At 42.9% G+C, this 22,562-nt stretch overlaps 2 protein-coding genes across 6 annotated transcripts in view; one reads left to right on the forward strand and one right to left on the reverse strand.

Moving 5' to 3' along the window:
* The first annotated feature begins 113 nt into the window (after positions 1-113).
* On the forward strand, positions 114-4,675 carry LOC125269210 (mitochondrial basic amino acids transporter). 3 transcript variants are annotated; one of them, XM_048192064.1, is made up of 5 exons: positions 166-268; positions 1,987-2,030; positions 2,837-2,880; positions 3,070-3,153; positions 3,446-4,675. In XM_048192064.1, exon 5 carries the CDS (start codon positions 3,446-3,448, stop codon positions 4,184-4,186), a length of 741 nt encoding a protein of 246 aa, XP_048048021.1. In that variant the 5' UTR covers positions 166-268; positions 1,987-2,030; positions 2,837-2,880; positions 3,070-3,153; the 3' UTR covers positions 4,187-4,675. The 3 variants fall into 3 exon arrangements, with proteins under 3 accessions (XP_048048020.1, XP_048048021.1, XP_048048022.1); XM_048192063.1 differs by lacking the exon at positions 2,837-2,880 and having other exon boundaries at positions 114-268; XM_048192065.1 differs by lacking the exons at positions 166-268; positions 1,987-2,030 and having other exon boundaries at positions 2,037-2,880.
* Positions 4,676-7,167: 2,492 nt separating this feature from the next.
* The window catches only part of fancm (FA complementation group M), a 34,508-nt gene continuing 19,113 nt past the window's right edge, over positions 7,168-22,562 (reverse strand). For 2 of the 3 annotated variants that reach the window (XM_048192053.1, XM_048192055.1), the window contains 18 exons: positions 21,895-22,027; positions 21,717-21,809; positions 21,463-21,555; positions 21,192-21,373; positions 20,918-21,124; positions 20,314-20,530; positions 20,021-20,172; positions 18,283-18,441; positions 14,560-15,757; positions 14,155-14,234; positions 13,389-13,460; positions 13,233-13,316; positions 12,986-13,142; positions 12,542-12,648; positions 12,063-12,461; positions 7,951-8,257; positions 7,565-7,856; positions 7,168-7,495 (listed from right to left, as the gene is read on the reverse strand). In XM_048192053.1, the coding sequence (XP_048048010.1) occupies positions 7,408-7,495; positions 7,565-7,856; positions 7,951-8,257; positions 12,063-12,461; positions 12,542-12,648; positions 12,986-13,142; positions 13,233-13,316; positions 13,389-13,460; positions 14,155-14,234; positions 14,560-15,757; positions 18,283-18,441; positions 20,021-20,172; positions 20,314-20,530; positions 20,918-21,124; positions 21,192-21,373; positions 21,463-21,555; positions 21,717-21,809; positions 21,895-22,027 (4,020 nt within the window). In that variant the 3' untranslated portion in view covers positions 7,168-7,407. The remainder of the gene's footprint in view (positions 7,496-7,564; positions 7,857-7,950; positions 8,258-12,062; positions 12,462-12,541; positions 12,649-12,985; positions 13,143-13,232; positions 13,317-13,388; positions 13,461-14,154; positions 14,235-14,559; positions 15,758-18,282; positions 18,442-20,020; positions 20,173-20,313; positions 20,531-20,917; positions 21,125-21,191; positions 21,374-21,462; positions 21,556-21,716; positions 21,810-21,894; positions 22,028-22,562) is intronic. The other variant, XM_048192054.1, reaches the window with a different exon arrangement.

Below are 22,562 nucleotides of genomic sequence, written 5' to 3' on the forward strand. Positions count from 1 at the left end.
GTGTCTGTAAGCACAGACGTGTATGATGATGATGATGATGATGGGGGTGTTTCTTCATCCTTGAGCTTCTATTGGTCACAGATGGACTTTCCCCTTCATATCAACTTCATTCAGTAAAAATAGCGGCTCCGTTGGCAGCAGCTGCTGGTGAGCGCAGACCAACACACCGAGCAGAAGATCAGAGGGACAGACCACCGGCTCTTCATCTTCATCTTCATCTTCATCACCTCAGGAATGGCTCTGGACTTTGTTGCAGGATGTATTGGAGGTAAGACACACGTCACACGTCAGCATGAATCCTACAGTAATCTAGTGTACTGAGCTCATACTGGAGTTGAGACTGATTGAGAATGAGCCGTTGAACCCGTGAACTCATTGACCCCAGACATTCCTACTCTTCTGATGTCAATGCAACAATTCTTCAGTCTGAAGCGCTCCTCATACCTTCACATGCTGCTAAATCAAACTCAAATCACTCTGAACTAAAGCTCATTAAACAGGAATGATCCTGTGAAGCATGCATAAGTTTTCCAGACACTTAAAGAGCGGCACAGCTCTGTGGTTTAACGGCACAGACATCAGTAGATCATGATTCTGTGATCGTCACATCGTCAGGTCAAGCAGGTCTTGCCACATGCCCGTATGACGCAGGTGTTGCAGCACTGCGCTTTCATTCGACGGGTCAAGGACTCCGGCCGCAGCAGAGCTCAAACACTCGTCATAACTCAAATGATTGCATCACACGTTTCAGTCAAATATAACATGCTCCTAATCATCATGACAGAGTTAAAACAGGGTCTGAAATCTTGAGATTGCCTTTTTGTAGCTTAAACAGTAGAGCAGGTGTTCGCAACACCAAGATCATGGGTTCGATTCCCAGGGAAAGCATGAACTAATCACATGCAGATAAATGAAATGCAAGTCATTTTGGATACAAACATCTGCCAAATGCATGAATGTGAATGTTTAAAGAGTGTAGAGAAACAGATTTGAAACACCAAGGTCATGGGTTCGATTCCCAGGGAATGCATGAACAGATTGCATAAAGAATACAGTGAATGCAATGCAAGTCACTTTTGGATAAAAGGATCTGCCAAATTCACGAATGTAAATGTAAAAACAGTGAAACAGATTTGCAACACCAAGGTCATGGGTTCGATTCCCAGGGAATGCATGAACAGATTGCATAAAGAATACAGTGAATGAAATGTAATTCACTTTTGGATAAAAGGATCTGCCAAATGCATGAATGTATATGTTTAAATAGTGAAACAGATTTGCAACACCAAGGTCATGGGTTCGATTCCCAGGGAATGCATGAACAGACTGCATAAAGAATACAGTGAATGAAATGCAAGTCACTTTTGGATAAAAGGATCTGCCAAATTCACGAATGTAAATGTAAAAACAGTGAAACAGATTTGCAACACCAAGGTCATGGGTTCGATTCCCAGGGAATGCATGAACAGACTGCATAAAGAATACAGTGAATGAAATGCAAGTCACTTTTGGATAAAAGGATCTGCCAAATTCACGAATGTAAATGTAAAAACAGTGAAACAGATTTGCAACACCAAGGTCATGGGTTCGATTCCCAGGGAATGCATGAACAGATTGCATAAAGAATACAGTGAATGAAATGTAATTCACTTTTGGATAAAAGGATCTGCCAAATGCATGAATGTATATGTTTAAATAGTGAAACAGATTTGCAACACCAAGGTCATGGGTTCGATTCCCAGGGAATGCATGAACAGACTGCATAAAGAATACAGTGAATGAAATGCAAGTCACTTTTGGATAAAAGGATCTGCCAAATTCACGAATGTAAATGTAAAAACAGTGAAACAGATTTGCAACACCAAGGTCATGGGTTCGATTCCCAGGGAATGCATGAACAGACTGCATAAAGAATACAGTGAATGCAATGCAAGTCACTTTTGGATAAAAGGATCTGCCAAATGCATGAATGTTCTCATGTTGCAGGTGCCGCAGGTGTGCTGGTCGGACATCCATTCGACACGGTTAAGGTACGTTTGGCTTGAACACTGAACGCATGTGGGGATGGACCAACAAACTGACCGCTTGTGTTACATAAAGTGTTTTTGCATTCGCGGTTTGATAAACCATCATGTACTAGACTGTGCACTCTTAAAACTAAAGGTTCTTTAGTGGCATTGATGGTTCCAAGAAGAACCTTAAACCACTTTTGGAACCTTTATTTTTAAGAGTTTATAATCAACTTAAATGCATTTACAACTACAAATTATATTAATATGTCAATGTTTTAGCTTGACATTTGGGAGTTCCTGTGAAAGAGTAAAGCATGGCACTAACAGGCAATGTAAGAATTAATCGAAATTTATAGACCAACAAAAATATATTCTAAAAACATTTTGCTGACGTTCCCATTGGATAAAAGCATCTGGCAAATGTGCAGCTGATTTAGTGCATCAGCACTGATCAAAAAGCATGTCTTTACTGTGCTCAACTACAAACTCTCACCGGACTTTAAAAACCAACAGCTGAGACGCACAAATGCTCAGAGATGTGTACTGCATTGAGTATTAGAGATTGTCATTAGTGTTGCACGCGTGTTTCTGTGAATGAAAACTAACACTCAAAGAGAGTTGTTGTACTTAAAGGCAAAGGGCAAGATACATAAACGCCTGCTTGTGATCATGAGCTTGTGCATTAAGCACATATTTGGACCTGATGCGTCTTTAGCACCAGCCGTTTGAGCCAGAATATCTCTCGTCTTGCCTTGGTGCCTTTAACCTGATCATAACCTCACAGCCGAAGGGTCTTTCACAGCAAAAGTATTGCTTTGTTGTAGATGAGAGTGAGGCTGTTACACCGGCCGCACGGAGGTTTAACCTAGTAAGTAAAGACCAGGTCAATTCCTCTGTTTCCATTGGACTGGAATGTTATTGAATATAATTCCACACACAGCAAAGGGCAAACATCACCTAAATCTAGTTTCATTGACTTCTTTGTGATTTCTGCTGCTTACTAGTGGCCTGATTACAGCATTAATTCCTCTGTAACGGGAAAAACTCTATGTTCTAGGTGCGACTGCAGGTTCAAAGTGTGGACAAGCCCTTGTACCGCGGGACGTATCACTGCTTCCAGTCAATCGTTCGACAAGAATCGGTGAGTAGGATTTATTATTAGCCTGATGATGTCTTTACAAACAACAAGCATTGAAAGTTCCTGAACTGCAGATCTTTAAATCATTAAAAACCTCTGGCGTGAAAGTTTAACATGCTGGTTCTAGTTCTAGTTTACTATAATAACCCTGCTGAGCTCCAGGAGTTACTCGAGCCCTGTCAGGAATGAGCACGCGGAGCTAAATTAAGCACAGGGAACATCTATATCTGTCTGGGAGACGGAGGGTTTCGGGTTCTGAAGACATTAACCCTTCGCTCCGTTTCTGTTTCTCCAGATGTTGGGCCTCTATAAGGGCATCGGCTCCCCCATGATGGGCCTGACCTTCATCAACGCCATCGTGTTCGGCGTCCAGGGCAACGCCATGCGCATGTTGGCCGCAGACACGCCGCTGCATCAGTTCCTGGCGGGCGCGGCGGCCGGACTCATCCAGTGCGTCATCTGCTGCCCGATGGAGCTGGCCAAGACCCGCATGCAGATGCAGGGAACGGGCCAGAAGAGCCCGTCCAGGAAGCTCTACAAGAACTCTCTGGACTGTCTGGTCCGCATCTACCGGAAGGAGGGAATCCGAGGAATCAACCGAGGAATGGTGACCACCGTCATCCGCGAGACGCCCGGCTTCGGCGTCTACTTCCTCACCTACGACACGCTGACGCGATCGCTGCACTGCGAACCCGACGACGGCTACATCATTCCTAAGCTGCTCCTGGCAGGCGGCATGTCGGGAATCGCATCCTGGATCTCCACCTACCCCGTGGACGTCATCAAGTCCCGCCTCCAGGCGGATGGCGTGGGCGGAGCCAACAAGTACGACGGCATCGTGGACTGCGTCCGTCAGAGCTGGCGGAGGGAGGGATGGAGGATGTTCACTCGCGGCCTGACCTCGACTCTCCTGAGAGCGTTCCCCGTCAACGCCACCACCTTCGCCACCGTCACGCTCTTCCTCATGTACATGCGCGAGGACGAATGCGTGAAGGACTGCGAGTCCATGCCGACCTTGCAGCACAGCAGCCTGTGAAAGACTTCAGCCATGGATCCTTCTGACATAAACTTATGAAGAGAGAAAAGGTCTGAATAATGTTTGATGGACCACTGAAATATTGGGATGAGAGAAAGTCTCCATTGGGTTCAAGGATTCCCGCATTTGGCAGTGCTTTTATCCAAAGCCACTTGCACAGTTACATCTGATCTGTTCTTGCTTTCCCTGGGAATCGAACCCATGACCTTGGCGTTGTGAGCGCCGCGATCTAATGTTTGAGCTAAAGATCATCATCCATAGAAACATCTGATGCTGATGAAGGATCTACCGATGTAGGGATGAATCATAGGGAGCTTTTGGACAGAACCACATGTGAGAGGCTGAACTGTGACTTCTTCTCACGCGGTCATAAAAAAATGTGCAAAATATGCTCCTATAGTGATGCAACAGCTTGTCATCTGGAGCATTACTGTTAAAGGGCCTTATTCAGCCCTAAAAAAGTCATAGTAGTACCTTAAGGGCAAGCATTGGAAGTTCTTGAATTGCATTACAGACACGTTGGTTTTACACTGAAACAGTGATAATGTTCACTTCCACAATGTCACGCATTTCCAAGATGTTTGACAAGACAAAAACGTCTTTTTTTCCCCCTGAATTCTTGAAAGTTGTGAAGAGTCTTGATGAGGCTCTTAATATAGGAAAAAGGTTCTTTAGATTAATAAAATGTTCTTCGCACTTAAAGCTGCAGTCCGTAACTTTTTTTGGTTAAAAATGATCCAAAATCAATTTTTGATCAAGTACATAACCAGCCAGTGTTCAAAACTATCTCATTATCTTAGCCCGATTCACAACGGTAAGCTTGTAATAATGTTTTATAATAAGAGCAACATGGTGGATTTCCGTGGGAAATTCGAGCATGCAGCAGTTCGTCTGTGCGTCATTACGTCACGTCCGTAAACAGAAAGGAAGGAGTCCCGTCCAGAGGCTAGTCGGTTGAATCACGTAAGGATGCTGCCGGTAGCGGATCATTTATAGCCTTTTCTCACAGCAGCTGAAATAATTAAACTTATAATTTTGATGGTGGATTGTAATCCAGAAAGATCCAAATGACAATCATCAGTGACAACTGGAGATTCAGCCGTAGTCAAAAAGCAAAAGACTTTCGACTGTTGAATAGCTACAGAAATTGAAATCTACAGGTAATGCTAATATACACATAGTCACGCAATGCTGATGTTGTTAACATTAACAATTTGAGAACAAAGTATAACAGTAATAATAATTTGCACGGTTTAGCATGATTCGAGCTTAGCGATCGTTAGATTTAATCATCATTGGCAGCGTGATTTATTGTAGGCCTAATGCCTTTTTCCTCAGTTGGTCAGAACAAAAGTGTCAGAAATGTTACTTACTTGTTCAGATGATATTTTCCAGTGAAAATTCTGATATTGGTCATACTTTCAAGACGTAGAATCTGTGATTCTGAAGTTCAGTATCCACACCGGTGCGTGACTGACAGCGAGCATTAGATTCATCCGCGCTGACGAGCCGTGCCGAGGCACAACGCACGTACAGATAACTGTTCCGCATATGACTGCAATTGCAGGTTTCAAACAGAGATGGCGACAAAGAGGAAAAATCGCGGACTGCAGCTTTAAGAAAAAAAAATTTTTTTTTGTAAAGGTTCTTTGGGGAACCATAAATGGCTCTTCTAGGCAATCGTTCGCCAATAATCGATGAGTAGGATTTATTATTAGCCTGCCGAGAGGGACTTTATGATGTCTTAAACAAGCATTGATGGTTCCTGAACTGCAGATCATTAAATCATTACATTATATAGCTGAAAACCATTTCACTTCCACACATTTCCAGGTTCACATCAGTACCTTCTAGAGTAGTAATATTTACCTTATTTACCTCTGAAAAGGTTCATAGTAGTACCTTTTTAGAGGTAAATAAGGTACGACAAGCTGTTGCATCCCTCGAGGTACAAGTTTTGCACCTTTTTTTTCCTGAAATTGCTCATTACTCAAGTGTTTCTTCACAGGTACAAAATTTGAGACGTTCCCTTTCAACATAAAAGTAAATCTTTAAATGCCAAGATCTGTAAAAAGTGTCGCTGCTGAGACTCTCAGACCTGAAGATTGTCCAAGAAATGGTCCTAACATGTTTACATACATATTTTCTAATGGTTATTTAATCTTTACATGCACCTTAAACATGACTCGTTCCTGACATGACTGTAATTAACATATTCCTGATGTATATTTGCATAATTTGTTTTTGTTCTCCAGTATTATTATGAATGTAAATAGTATGAGGGGTTTAGCTGACTGACTGATTGTCAGTGTTTTTACTTCATGAATGTCAAGGGAACACGTGTTACACACGGATCAGCGGTCACGCTTCAACATTAAATAAATGAATATGGAAACGCATTCGGGAATATTTGTCTGTGGGTCATTATTAAGGGTTAACTAACTAAATTAATTCAAAGAGAAAACAAGGTTATTTTTTTGGATTCCACTGGCAGATATATGTTTTTGTTTTAAGCACAAACTCACTTAATTTTGACACATTTCTAAAGTAATTTTGCTTCTCCAGTAAATGTATCTTGATTTAAGAATGTTTTGATATTTGTGCTGGAAAATAAGACAGAAATACACAATTTCTCATAATTTTTTGTGGTGTAAATGCATCATTATTTGCTCATTTATTATTTACGCATTTTAATCTTGTAAAATAAAATATGTATTTATATTAAAATATCTACATACACACACACACACACACAACAAACGCACATTACCAGCTGATTATTGATGCTTGTATAATGAAGAGGAAGAGAGAAACAGAGCCGGGATGAAGGTCCAGTGGAGTCCAGCGCCCTCTAGTGGCTCAAAACCAGACCTGAACCTGAACTTCACACACACACACACACACACACACACACACACACACACACACACACACACACACACACACACACAATTACGCTGAAGGAGAAAAGAGTTGAGCGGTTATTAAAAAGATGGAGCTCTTTTATTTCTCAAAATGGCACCTGCTCACTTCACCTGTAAACATAAATACTTCATTACCATAATGGCAACATTCATAATCTGATCTGTACAGAACTTTCCTTAACAGAAAAAACATACTGACATCACTTAAACAGACGATATAATCCTGATTATTCCACCGTCTGTGTGACATCATGAATCCACATATCATAATGCATTAAAGTGCTGAGAATAAGTTAGTTAGCAGCAGCTGTAGCGCAGACAGCGGTAAATGTCCTCGGCTCTGGAGCGGCTCACACGCGCAGACGCCTGCAGCTCCTCCACTGAACTGAAACAGCAGAAACCAGAGTCAGTCGGGAGTAACTTCAGCTCAGAAGCAGGTATGGAGTTGACGTACCTGCTGATCATGTGACTGACGGAGCTGTAGTGATGGCACATGTTCAGCGCGCTGACGTAGCTCACGTGCGGCAGTGTCAAGCAGAACTGAAGAGCCTGCTGCCGGTGACCTTTGACCTCCAGGGGTACATCGATGGCCTGACCTTTCCTTCTCTCCACCTGCGTCAGTTCGCTCAGTAGCGCGGCGGTCTCATCCGGACCTTTGCTGACCAGGAGCCGAACGCCCGCCTTCACCAGCGCCGCCAGCGTCCCGTCATAATAGCGGCTGCGCTGAAACGCTCGCACCGCCTCACCTGACATCATCATCAGAGAGAAAACTGTGTCATGTGATCATGAAAGATGCAGGAACAGTCAGAAACAGGATATTCTCATGTTGGTGGTTCTCACCAGGTTTGGTGCGGTCGCTCTGGATGATCAGACACACGCGCTCATATGACGCTTGCAGCCGCTGGATTCGCTCCTGCAGCCGTTTGCGGTTCTGGACGCTGGCGACCTCCGACTCGCTCTGCCACTCCACGGCCATGCGGTTGCTCACGATGAAGTCTGCGCTGACCAGCGAACACACGTGAACCTGGAGGCCGTGTCGCAGCCGCAGACACGACACGACCTCTGACCCTCCGCTGATGCAGCGGCTGTCCACTAACACTCTCAGAGGACCGTCTGCGGCCGACGGACTCCGGGTCGACACGGCCACCTGCACGGGACCACACATTTACATCAGGGCTGTCAAGCGATTACATTTTTAATATAATTAAATACACGATTACAATACAATTACGATACACACGAATTAATCGCAAATCTGGCTGAGAAATTACCCAAAAGATCATTTAAAGTCATTATTGTGTTAAAAAAGAAAAGCATTAAATAGACATTACAAGAAGTAGCTTTATAAAAAAAATTGTGTTACTCGATACTCATGCGATATTGCATTCTTGCGCGTGCGATATTGCGCTCGTTACTTGTACGATATTGCGGTGTAACTCATGCGATATTGCGGCCATTATTCGTGTGATATTGCAGCAGTTACTCGTGCGATATTGTGGCAGTTTCACGTGCGATATTGTGCTTGTTACTCATGTGATATTGCGGACGTTACTCGTGCGATATTACGTTTGTTACTTGTGCAATATAGTGTTTGTTATTCGTGTGATTTTGTGTCCATTACTCGTGCATTAATGTGGCCATTACTCGTGCGACGTTTCGGCCGTTACTCGTGTGATTTTGTGGCCGTTCCTTGTGCGATATTGCGTTTGGTACTCATGCAATATTGTGCTTGTTACTCGTGCGTTATTGCGGCCGTTACTCGTGCATTATTGTGGCCGTTACTCGTGCATTATTGTGGCCGTTACTCGTGCATTATTGTGGCCGTTACTCGTGCATTATTGTGGCCGTTACTCGTGCATTATTGTGGCCGTTACTCATGCAATATTGTGGCCGTTCCTTGTGCGATATTGCGTTTGGTACTCATGCAATATTGTGCTTGTTACTCGTGCGTTATTGCGGCCGTTACTCGTGCATTATTGCGGCCGTTACTCGTGCGTTATTGTGGCCGTTACTCGTGCATTATTGTGGCCGTTACTCGTGCATTATTGTGGCCGTTACTCGTGCATTATTGTGGCCGTTACTCGTGCATTATTGTGGCCGTTACTCGTGCATTATTGTGGCCGTTACTCGTGCATTATTGTGGCCGTTACTCGTGCGATATTGTGGCAGTTTCACGTGCGATATTGTGCTTGTTACTCGTGCATTATTGTGGCCGTTACTCGTGCATTATTGCGGCCGTTACTCGTGCGATATTGTGGCAGTTTCGCATGCAATATTGTGCTTGTTACTCGTGCATTATTGTGGCCGTTACTCGTGCATTATTGTGGCCGTTACTCGTGCATTATTGTGGCCGTTACTCGTGCATTATTGTGGCCGTTACTCGTGCATTATTGCGGCCGTTACTCGTGCGATATTGTGCTTGTTACTCGTGCATTATTGTGGCCGTTACTCGTGCATTATTGTGGCCGTTACTCGTGCATTATTGTGGCCGTTACTCGTGCATTATTGTGGCCGTTACTCGTGCATTATTGCGGCCGTTACTCGTGCGATATTGTGCTTGTTACTCGTGCATTATTGTGGCCGTTACTCGTGCATTATTGCGGCCGTTACTCGTGCATTATTGTGGCCGTTACTCGTGCATTATTGTGGCCGTTACTCGTGCATTATTGTGGCCGTTACTCGTGCATTATTGCGGCCGTTACTCGTGCGATATTGTGCTTGTTACTCGTGCATTATTGTGGCCGTTACTCGTGCATTATTGTGGCCGTTACTCGTGCAATATTGTGGCCGTTACTCGTGCATTATTGCGGCCGTTACTCGTGCATTATTGCGGCCGTTACTCGTGCATTATTGCGGCCGTTACTCGTGCATTATTGTGGCCGTTACTCGTGCATTATTGTGGCCGTTACTCGTGCAATATTGTGGCCGTTACTCGTGCATTATTGTGGCCGTTACTCGTGCATTATTGTGGCCGTTACTCGTGCATTATTGTGGCCGTTACTCGTGCATTATTGCGGCCGTTACTCGTGCATTATTGCGGCCGTTACTCGTGCGATATTGTGCTTGTTACTCGTGCATTATTGTGGCCGTTACTCGTGCATTATTGCGGCCGTTACTCGTGCGATATTGTGGCAGTTTCGCATGCAATATTGTGCTTGTTACTCGTGCGACGTTGTGGCCGTTACTCGTGTGATTTTGTGGCCGTTTCTTGTGTGATTTTGTGGCCGTTCCTTGTGCGATATTGCGTTTGGTACTCATGCAATATTGTGCTTGTTACTCGTGCGTTATTGCGGCCGTTACTCGTGCGTTATTGCGGCCGTTACTCGTGCATTATTGTGGCCGTTACTCGTGCGATATTGTGGCAGTTTCACGTGCGATATTGCGCTTGTTACTCGTGCGATATTGCGGCTGTTATTCGTACGATATTGCGCTTGTTACTCGTGCGATATTGCGGTGTAACTCATGCGATATTGCGGCCATTATTCGTGTGATATTGCAGCAGTTACTCGTGCAATATAGTGTTTGTTATTCGTGTGATATTGCAGCAGTTACTCGTGCGATATTGTGCTTGTTACTCATGTGATATTGCGGACGTTACTCGTGCGATATTACGTTTGTTACTTGTGCAATATAGTGTTTGTTATTCGTGTGATTTTGTGTCCATTACTCGTGCATTAATGTGGCCATTACTCGTGCGACGTTGCGGCCGTTACTCGTGTGATTTTGTGGCCGTTCCTTGTGCGATATTGCGTTTGGTACTCATGCAATATTGTGCTTGTTACTCATGCGTTATTGCGGCCGTTACTCGTGCATTATTGCGGCCGTTACTCGTGCATTATTGCGGCCGTTACTCGTGCATTATTGTGGCCGTTACTCATGCAATATTGTGGCAGTTTCGCATGCGATATTGCACTTGTTACTCGTGCGATGTTGCGGCCGTTACTCGTGTGATTTTGTGGCCGTTTCTTGTGTGATTTTGTGGCCGTTTCTTGTGCGATATTGCGTTTGGTACTCATGCAATATTGTGCTTGTTACTCGTGCGTTATTGCGGCCGTTACTCGTGCAATATTGTGGCCGTTACTCGTGCATTATTGTGGCCGTTACTCGTGCAATATTGTGGCCGTTACTCGTGCAATATTGTGGCCGTTACTCGTGCAATATTGTGGCAGTTTCGCATGCGATATTGCACTTGTTACTCGTGCCATATTACAGCCATTACTCCTGTGAGATTGCGTTAATAACTGCGCTCGTTACTCGTATACAGGTGCAATATCGCGCCCATTACTTGTCTGTTATTGCACCTGTTACTAGTGTCATATTGCACTTATTACTTGTGCGTTATTGTGGCCGTTTCTTGTGCAATATTGCACCATAACTCATGTGATTTTGTGGCTGTTACTCGTACGATATTGCAGTGTAACTCATGCCATATTGCGCCCGTTACTTGTGCAATATTGCGTTTGGAACTCATGCGATATTACAGTCATTACTCCTGTGAGATTGCGTTAATAATTGCGCTTGTTACTCGTATACAGGTGCAATATCGCGCCCATTACTCGTGTCATATTGCACTTATTACTTGTGCGGTATTGTGGCCGTTTCTTGTGCAATATTGCGGCCATTATTTGTGTGATGCTGCGCTTGTTACTCATGTGATACTGCGCTCATTACTCGTGTGATTTTGCTTAACTATATCATGATACAAATATGAGACAATAATTCAAACGGGGCTTTTTTGCCCTGATATCTTGAATTTTAGGGTCATTCTAACAGCTTTCTATAGACTTCATCATGCAGTGAGTTGTTGCCCTGCTATGTACGTCGGGCGGGTGTGTTAAATGTGTTATTTTTCCCCATAACTAACTAATTACGTTGACATGTTAAACCGACAGCCGTAATTTACATATGTAGACATGCATGTTGAGCTGCTGTGCGTCTCATTTGAGTCTCACCGGTTTCTCCGGATGGAAGTCGAGCTCTTCTGACAGCGCAGCCTCATCACGGAGTCTCTGCCGCTTCATGTCATCTCGCTCCGTCCGTCTGGAGACGCTCTGCAGACACTGCGGGACTTTAAACACAGAGTCTCGTCCGTCGCACTCCTCCTCTTCCTCACTGGAGTCCTGCACACGGATGATCCGGGAGCGTTTGTTTCTCTCTGGCTGAACTCTTCCCGGAGGGTTCGCCGCTCGTATCCGAACCCTGCGGCGCGTGGCGTACTGTTTCCGGCCGTCGACGTACGAGTCTTCAGCGATCAGCTCCACGGGCTCTTCATCAGCGTCACTCTCCTCCTCATCTTCACTGCCATCAACCACAAAGCTGTCCTCCGCGTACGTCTCGTCCTGTTCTGGCACCTGCAGCACAAACAAACGCAGAGTTTGACGGAATGACGAAACATGTCATGAAGATCTTTAACGATGCATCTGGCGCTCACCTGTGAGAAGATATCCATGTTGTGTTTTGGTTTATACGTCATCCGGACCCGGTTCTGCACCGCTGGACTCCTGACCGACTTCAGATAGACCGCCTGCATCTCAGATTCTGATGATGGGAAGACGATACAAACCCTGCTCAGCGTTCACTTCAGAAATCATTCTAATATGCTGATTTGCTGCTCAAAAAAACATTTCTTCAATATTATATTTCTCATATTATCAATGTTTTTGTGGAAACTGTGATGCATTTTATTTTTCAGGATTCTCTGATAAATAGAAATGTCAAAAGAACAGCATTTATTTGAAATAGAATCTTTTGTAACATTATAAATGTCACTTTTGATCAATTTAATGCGCCCTTGATGAATAAAAGTATTAAAAAGTCCCAAACTTCTGAGCGGTCATGTGTGTGTCAGTGGGCGTTGAGAAGCAGCGAATCTCACCGTTCAGACCCTGAGAGCACTGGGTCGCGTTCACCACGAACCCCTGCAGTGAATGGTTCTGTTCATCTCCATCTTCTTCATCTGATGAAACATCTTCATCTTCAGAGAGCTCGGCCTCCTCGTCCAGGAACTGACGGCCTTCGCGACGGACAATCTTCTGGAAGAAACAGGAAATGATGCATGAGAATTAAAGACATGGCGCTTCTTTTGTATGTTCTGGTGGTCGTGTTCCAGCGGGGTGACGTACTTGAGGCTTCCTGACGTGACGGGGCTTCACATCTCCGGGCTGATGAAGGGTGACGTCCTGAAAATCAGCATCACTCTCCTCCGACTGAAAAACAAAGACTAAATGAAACGATGGTGAAAACACAGTGTACACACGCAGCGTGAGCCGCAGTCCTACCGTGTTTAATGCAGCGATGCGTTTCCTGCATGCTTGAACGGGAGACTCCACGTCACTGCAGATCTTTGAGTGCTGCGGAAACACACACACACTTCGCATCTTTATCTCGGCATGAGAAACTTGCTGTTTTTACTCAAAGATGCACAATAAACTTGTGCGAAAAGTCAGAATATGGCATAAAAACATCAAACACAATTTCCATCCCATGTGTTCAAGAGAACAAAATCATCACTTCCTGCAAAATTGGTGCAAAATATCAGTAATAAAAACGGAATCTGCTTTTTTCTCCTCAATCATAAATGAGTTGGTCTCAGAGCGTCAGACGAAACACAATAAACGCTGTCATGTGATCTTGCGTTGGGATGCTGGTGTTTGGGAACACAATAGTGTGAGACGCTTCTGGAGAAATTAAACCAAATCATTCTGATGACAGACTTTGACTCAGACGTTTCAGAACCACCAAACCAACATTTGAGATGCTGCGATGCAATTGGTCCGCTGGTTAGTCCAGTTATCCAATCACAGCCTTTGCTGAGTGTTTTGTTGCGCATCAAGGGATTTATTCAGTAAATGTGTTTCCGTCAAAGTTTATGTGCATGTCTTAACAGATAAAAAAAATAATCCGCCTCAATTGAGCACATATGTTTTTTATGAGCATTTTAAGTGCATCTCAGTGTTTCCATCCAGCATTTTTTATGCCATATCCCAACATTTGCATCCAAATATGTGGATGGAAACAGAGCTAGTGTCACATGACAAATCTGACCTCTGGAGAAAACACAGGATTGACTTTATGAGCTGGAGTCCTGAGAGGAGTCTCGCCCTCGCTGTCACTGCTCAGCACGCCTGAAACACACAACAATCATACATACTTCAGCTCACGGTTCATCATAAAAAACATCAGAGGAAACGACATTATAAACAAGGAAAGTGCTGATCTGTAGGGGCGTAACGGTACATGCAAATGACGGTTCGGTAATGTTTGTAAACATTTGCAAGCTTATATCTAAATAAATAAACTAAATTAAACTAAATCTAAATATAAACTCAAAATGAAGTTCAGATCAGATCCAAAAAGAAATACAAAACCAGTGCTAAAGGAAACACCGAATGACCCGCACGGATCCGTGTGCCGTCACACCCTACTGAGCTGACTAGAGAACGCAATCACCTGCACACGAGAGACGCTGCTGAAACATCAGTGATCTCTGAGACAGAGTCTTCTGGAAGGATCTGCGCGCTGACGGTCGCGTCTGGTCTTCCGCTCGTCGTCCGGCTGGAGGCAGGAACACATGGTTGGGCGTGGAAGCGCTGGGTCTCGTCGCCGGACTCCATTGATCCAGCGATTGGTCAGATCTCCCGTTTCCTTCGACTGGACGAGGCCGTGTGGATGAGACTGCAGGAGACGCTTTCAGAGCAGATGCTGTGACGACACATTCCTCCTCCTCAGACTCAAACCCGAGGTCAAAGTTCACAGAGAAGAAGTCCTGCGAGCAGTTGAACGCCTGATCAGATCCTGCGCCCTTCGATCTGTTTCCTGACACGTCGACAGGAGTCTGCTGCTTTCCATCAGGTTCGGTGCTCTTGTCTGGCGTCTGAACATCAGGAACGCTCAGCTGAAGGAAAGCCTCGTCGTCTCCAAACAGGTCGACGCTCTCGTCCAGGCTCACCTGCTCTTCTTGTTGCTCCTCGGCTTTCGTGAAGTCTTCGTCGTCGTCGAACAGCTCGTCCCAGCCTGGTGAAAGAGCGTCACACTCCTCACGGTCTCCGTTAACTGGCGCCAGGCTGAAGGTCACCTGAAACGCCTCAGATAACGGCTCTTCTGAGGGATCACTGAGGTCAGGCAGACTGAAATCAAAGCCCTGCGGTGGAGATCTGGACAGGAGCTCTTTGACATTGTCGAGGATCATCTGAAAAGCTTTGGTTGTCAGATTGTGTCGGCAGCGTTTAGGACTGACGTTCTGCTCGGACTGATAGAACATGCGCTGTAGATCCGAGCTCTCGTCCTGCTGGACGCAGGGATCTTCTAGCAAACACTCCAGACACTCGTGTTGTGATGGGAGATCAGACTCTGGATGGACGCCGTCATCGGTGAATGGGACACTGTCGACTCGCTCGTCCTCGTCCGGAACAAACCCATCGTGTGTTCGGTTCTCTGTGCTCTGGATCAGCGTCACAGACGTCGTGTCGTTCTCTTGTCGCTGATCTTCAGGGGCTTCATCCCAGCAGTGATCAGAGCGAGGAGCCGCGCTGGACTTTGGCCTCTTCTTCCGAGGGATTTTGTCAGCGTTTGGTTTTGTTGTTCTGCCGTCATCAACATCCTCTTTCTGCAGATGCAGCATGAGCTCAGACTCAACACTGCAGTCGCCCTGTGAGGAGAAGAGCTTCATCAATGACACGCAGCGGTATCCATCGATATATCATCATTATAATGCTATTATAAATATATATATATATATATATAAAACATCCATCTATCAATATACAAATAAAACTATAAATAAACAATTAAAAAATATAAAAAATAATAACTAGGTATATGATATAAAACGTATCTATATACAAATAATACATTTATAAAATGAAATATATAATATAAATCTATAATCTTTATAATGCTAATAAAAATAAATACCTATATAAAACAAAATTTAAATAAAATACATAAAGTAAAAATAATACAAAATTTATTGAATACATGTAATAATCTATCTATCAATATACAAACAATAGATTTGGAAACTTGAATAAATAAATATGAATTATATATATATATATATATATATATATATATATATATATATATATATATATATATATATATATATATATAAAATACAAAATATCTAAAACATTTAGTTTAGTAAAATATTTAGTTAATGTTAAAATATATATAAATATTTAAATAAAACGTAATACATATAAATATATATAAATAAAAATAAATAATTAAAAAAACAAAAAATATATATATATAAACTTTTTTAAAATATAAATATATATAAAATATAAAAATTAGATATACTATATATAGTATATCTAATCTATACAAATAATACATTTAGAATATATATATATATATATATATATATATATATATATATATATATATATACACATTAAAATATATAATATATTTTATAATATATAATATTTTTATGTGAAAATATATAATATATTTTAAAAGAAATACAAAAATATAAATATATAATTATCAATATACAAATAATACATTTACACATTAAAATATATATATAAAATAAATAATATAAAATATCTATCAATCTTCCATTCTATCTATATACAAATAAAATGTATACATTTAAATATATAAATAAATATAAATAAACAATTAAAAAAATTATATATATATATATATATATATATATATATATAGAGAGAGAGAGAGAGAGAGAGAGAATATATTAAAAAACTATTGTGTGTAACAAATATAAACATAGAATAATTAAAATATAATATAAAAATATTAAAATTCTGATATGATGCCTATATATAAAAACAAGATAAAGTATCTGCTAAATGATTAAGATCATGTAAATTAATTTTAATGACCACCGAGACGTTAATTAAACATCTTAAATGAACACATTTTCACAATATTTACTCAAATGTTCTATTTTATCCATTGAAAAGACTGTAGTAGATTTTAGATCTGACATAAGAGGGAAACAATGATGCGTGTTATTGGCTGATGCTGAGAGTCTAAAAGGCCCAAACATCAGCGGTCATGTGACTGATTTAACCGTCTGTCAGTGACCAGTTAGTTACCACTCAAACCTCTGAAGTGAGCAGCATGTGAACATACAGAACTATAACAACTGCAAAAAACATAAAACGCCTCGTCCATGAAACCTAGTGCTCGACGTCATGAGGTCATCATGTGACGCGTCATGTGAACCGGCCTGAAGACAATAGATGCTTTATGTGATTCTGACTCAAACTACACAGCAGTCAACTTATCAAGCCATGAATCACCATTAAAATGCCACACAACACATAATTTATCAGAAAAACGAGCCTGTTAGAGACTAATCCAGTTCAGCTCAATCTCATTACTGCAGCAGCACAAGAGAGATCATCTTCTGCCCCTCATCATGTTCCTCGACGATCTCCAGACGATGTTTTGACAAGAAGAAGAACAACTACAGCAGAGAATCAGGGAGTCAGATGTAGGTCACTCGGGATGACCCACTTCCAGCGCTTATGTAACCGTTCTGAGAAGAGTTGCATAAGAGCGCATGTATAGAACGAGGCGGCGGATGAAATGAGTCTCCATTATCACAGAGAATCACTGACGTCACATGACATACATACACGATCCGCTCTCAGAGATGAATCACGAACATCACCTTCTCATAACACCTTTCAGTAATCATCATTAATAAGGTATCATTCTGTGAAAAACATTTAGAAATTGTTCATTGTGCACAATGGAAACGGTTTTAACTGGCTCCTCCCCCTAGTGGGCGGCCCAAAATTTACATTTCTACATTATTTCTACAGCGCTTTATACAATACAGATCGTTTCAAAGCAGATTCACAGCAATAAACAGGAAAATATTATATAGCTGTGATGTCATCGTCCAGCTCTCGTCCAGCAGCCAATCATATTGCAGAATATTGAGTGACAGTTAACATTAAAGAAAATACACTGCAACAGATAGACCTTATGGCACTTGTCTTATATGAAATATAAACATTTCTGAAAATCGATTCAGCTAATGGACTCATGTGACGCATCGAGAGACAAAGACACAAACCTGTTTTGATTTGGACACGCGGACTTAAACACTCTTCACCATGACAACTGAGATCGGTATCAGGACATGAGACACATGTGTGTGTGTGTGTGTGTGTGTGTGTGACAGCTCACCTGCTCCTCCTGCCTCAGTCTGTCAATCAGCTCCATGATGGAGGTGAAATGGAGGCAGCGCTCCGAATGTCCCACGCTGTGTGTGTGGAGCGGCCTGTTCTGCCAGTGCCTCCACTCCCATAAGGACAGCTCTCTGACGGGGCCCGACACACACGGCTCCTGCACACACACACCAGATTCATGTATTTGAAGTGCATTTGAAATTTCCATCCATTTGGACGGCTTTAATATTAACTAATAAACCGAATGTAACGCACATTTATCAGTCAAGCGTAAATGAATAACTGAATATTGCTTGTTCCACAGCTAGACATATTTCAATCATGTTGATAGTTTTTAAATAAATAACACAATGGACAGATTTATGCTGGTTTAAAGGGTTAGTTCACCCAAAAATGAAAATTCTGTCATTTATTACTCACCCTCATGCCGTTCCACACCCGTAAGACCTTCGTTCATCTTCAGAACACAAATTAAGATGTTTTTGATGAAATCCGATGGCTCAGTGAGGCCTGAGCAATGACATTTCCTCTCTCAAGATCCATTAATGTACTAAAAACATATTTAAATCAGGTCATGTGAGTACAGTGGTTCAATATTAATATTATAAAGCCACGAGAATATTTTTGGTGCGTCAAAAAAACAAAATAACGACTTATTTAGTGATGGCCAATTTCAAAACACTGCTTCAGGAAGCTTCGGAGCTTTACAAATCGAATCAGTGATTCAGATCTCCTATCAAACGTCTGAACTGCTGAAATCACGTGACTTTGGCACTCCGAGTCACTGATTCGATTTGTAAAGCTCCGAAGCTTCCTGAAGCAGTGTTTTGAAATTGGCCATCACTAAATAAGTCGTTATTTTGTTTTTTTGACGCACCAAAAATATTCTCGTGGCTTTATAATATTAATATTGAACCACTGTACTCACATGACCTGATTTAAATATGTTTTTAGTACATTAATGGATCTTGAGAGAGGAAATGTCATTGCTGGCTATGCAGGCCTCACTGAGCCATAGGATTTCATCAACAATATCTTAATTTGTGTTCTGAAGATGAATGAAGGTCTTACGGGTGTGGAACGACATGAGGGAGAGTAATTAATGACAGAAAATTAATTTTTGCGTGAACTAACCCTTTAATGCATGATGTTAATAAATGCATTTGAAATATGATTTTTTTTTTTTTTATATATAAAATCAAACAGATGAAAATAGTTAATAATAAACTATGGAAGCTTATTTCTGCCATAGAATAAAAAAAATACAAAAGGTAATTGTGACATTTTATGTAATAATTCTGACTTTGTCCACCTCACAATTGTGACAAAATAAGACTGAATTGTGATAAAAAGCAGCAATTACCTTTTGTATTTTTTTATTCTGTCAAAATTACAGGATGTAATTTTTCCCTCAGATATAATTCCACCAAATGTTCAAAATGTGAAATATAAACATGCAATTACCTTTTGTATTTTTTATTCAATGGCAGAAACAAGCTTCCATAATAAACTATGTCAGGAATGTTTTTATAGACATAAGTGAAACAGGTAATATTCCTGCACTCAAAAAATTCCTTACGTAGTTTATTATGGAAGCTTGTTTCTGATGAATATGCATCACATAAAGGCTATTAGTTTATGTTAAAACTGTCATTAAAATACATAAATTTTAAACATGGGCCTAAATACTGATGTTTGGACTCAGAGACAGGGCTGATGATGTCGTCTGTATTCACCTGCGGTGATGTCTGGTCACTGAAGGTCAGCAGCGACGACGGTCTGAACACAGGCTGAGCTTCATCCTCTGACAGTCTCATGGTGGACGTCCACACGGCCTCTTCAGCCGCGCTCAGAAACCCGTCGTCCTTCACACACGTCTGCTCTCCTCCTGCACAACACAATCCTGCTGATGTTATACAGCTGTTCATGTTAGTTCACAGTGCATCAACTAATGTTAAGTTATGTTTTCAAGCATAAACCAAACAAACGTCTGTCAGGTTTATACTCAGAAGCTGTGACGCTGTCGTACCCATCTGGAGGTTCAGCGATGAGCGGCGACCCTTCCTGGAGCGGCGGTCGGCGTCTTTGTGTTCAAACTGACCGCAGCTGATGTGCATCTTGTGTAGCGTCGGAGTGACGCCCGCCGGCAGCATACGGGGACTGTGAGGAAACATCTGGAAACTGTGCTTGTTTCCCATGATGCTCTTGTTTATGCTGCGCCGGTTGCTCTGGCTCTGGTTATACGTCTGCGAGAGAGCGAGAGGTTTTTGAATGCTATGAAATATTCTCATATTCTCCATTGTTGCAGCTCCTCTCTTCCCAGTCTGTCAGTAACGCTCTGTTTAGTTCCTGTCTCTATCAAGCCCCTCCTTCTGAAAAGCACAATGTGCTCTGATTGGTCGGCTGGAGCAGTGTGTTGTGATATGTCCCGCCCCTTACCATAACCGCCAGTTTCAACACACTACTAACTCAACCAGGCCCCGCCCCTTTATTCTGCATATGAATTATTTAAATGAGGAATATTGTGAAGAAAACTCATGATGGAGTTCAGAAACACTGACACTGATATAGAGAATAATAATACGCTTAACATCACACACTAAAGACAGATGAACCCATGCAGTCACACTCACTCGTTCCTCTCGGCCCTCGGCCAGTATGACCACGATTCGTCCCTGTCGCCGGCGTCCCGTGCGGCCCATGCGCTGGACCAGACGGATGGGACTCTTCTGAGCATCAAAACACACGATGAGATCCACCTCACCGATGTCCAGACCCTCCTCGCCGACACACGTGGACACCAGCGTGTTGAAGCCGCCCTCACGGAACCGGCGCACAACCTGAAGATACTTTTTTGAGCATCTAAATCCTTCCTGTGACATATATGATGAACACACGCTCACGTACCTCCAGCTGTTCCTTCTGCGTGAACCCTCGGATCCCTTTCCCGGCGGACGCCTGACCCATGAAGGTCATGACCCTGACCAGCGGCTGGTGGCGGTTCAGCATCTCTGCGATCTCCTGCACGCTCTCGCGGAAGGACGAGAAGATCATGACGCGTGTGCTGACCTCAGCCGACGCCTTCGACTCTGTACCAATCACAGCAGAGTTCAGAGTTCAACAGCACTGACAGGACACACAACTCTACAGAAATCCCTCAGTTCTCGCATGAGTTTACCTGAGCTCTCGGCCCACGTCTGAAAGTGCCGCAGCACCACCTCGTCCAGTTTCTGTAGTTTGGGGTGACTGTAGACGTACGGCTCTTGAGGCCCTGCCAATGAAACACACTCATGAACATCAGGCATCATCACCCTCATTAGACCCAACGCAAGAAGTTCAAGCTCCAGAAACGACAAGAATATTAGCAGCACAACAGAGTAAATGAGGACAGAATGCACAACTATTCCTTTAAATACACGGAGTATGAATCACCTCGGCTGGATGTGGCAAACATGGTCTCCATTTCCCTGTAGAGATCCATGAAGACTGGACTCCTCTGAAGCTCGTTCTTCATTCGAGACGACTCTGAGAAAACAACAAACCCTCATGAGGTGAGAAGCAGAAGAGCATCAGCAGCAAACCAGCATGAGTGTGAGGAGGATCTGAGCACCTTTGGGTCCAGAGAAGATGTTCTGAATGAAGAGGAAGAGCGATCTGACGCCCATCTGCTGCAGTAACTCATAGCCGTGATACAGACTGATGCAGAGGGCGAAATCACCCTCGATCGGCCCCTGCTGCGGCCCCTGATGACAGAATACACACTCATCTACAGATCACTGCAATGTGTGGGTCAGTTTAGTGCAGTGATTCAATTCAGTGAGTCGGTTCAGTGCAGTGAGTCAATTTAGTGCAGTGAGTTGGATCAGTGCAGTGAGTCGGTTCAGCGCAGTGAGTAGATTTAGTGCAGTGAGTCGGATCAGTGCAGTGAGTCGGTTCAGTGCAGTGAGTAGATTTAGTGCAGTGAGTCGGTTCAGTGCAGTGAGTCAGTTCAGTGAAGTGAGTAGATTTAGTGCAGTGAGTCGGTTCAGTGCAGTGAGTCAGTTCAGTGAAGTGAGTAGATTTAGTGCAGTGAGTCGGATCAGTGCAGTGAGTAGATTTAGTGCAGTGAGTCGGTTCAGTGCAGTGAGTCAGTTCAGTGAAGTGAGTAGATTTAGTGCAGTGAGTCGGTTCAGTGCAGTGAGTCAGTTCAGTGAAGTGAGTAGATTTAGTGCAGTGAGTCGGTTCAGTGCAGTGAGTCAGTTCAGTGAAGTGAGTAGATTTAGTGCAGTGAGTCGGATC

This window comes from Megalobrama amblycephala, linkage group LG5, assembly GCF_018812025.1.
Source record: "Megalobrama amblycephala isolate DHTTF-2021 linkage group LG5, ASM1881202v1, whole genome shotgun sequence".
NCBI lineage: Eukaryota > Metazoa > Chordata > Actinopteri > Cypriniformes > Xenocyprididae > Megalobrama > Megalobrama amblycephala.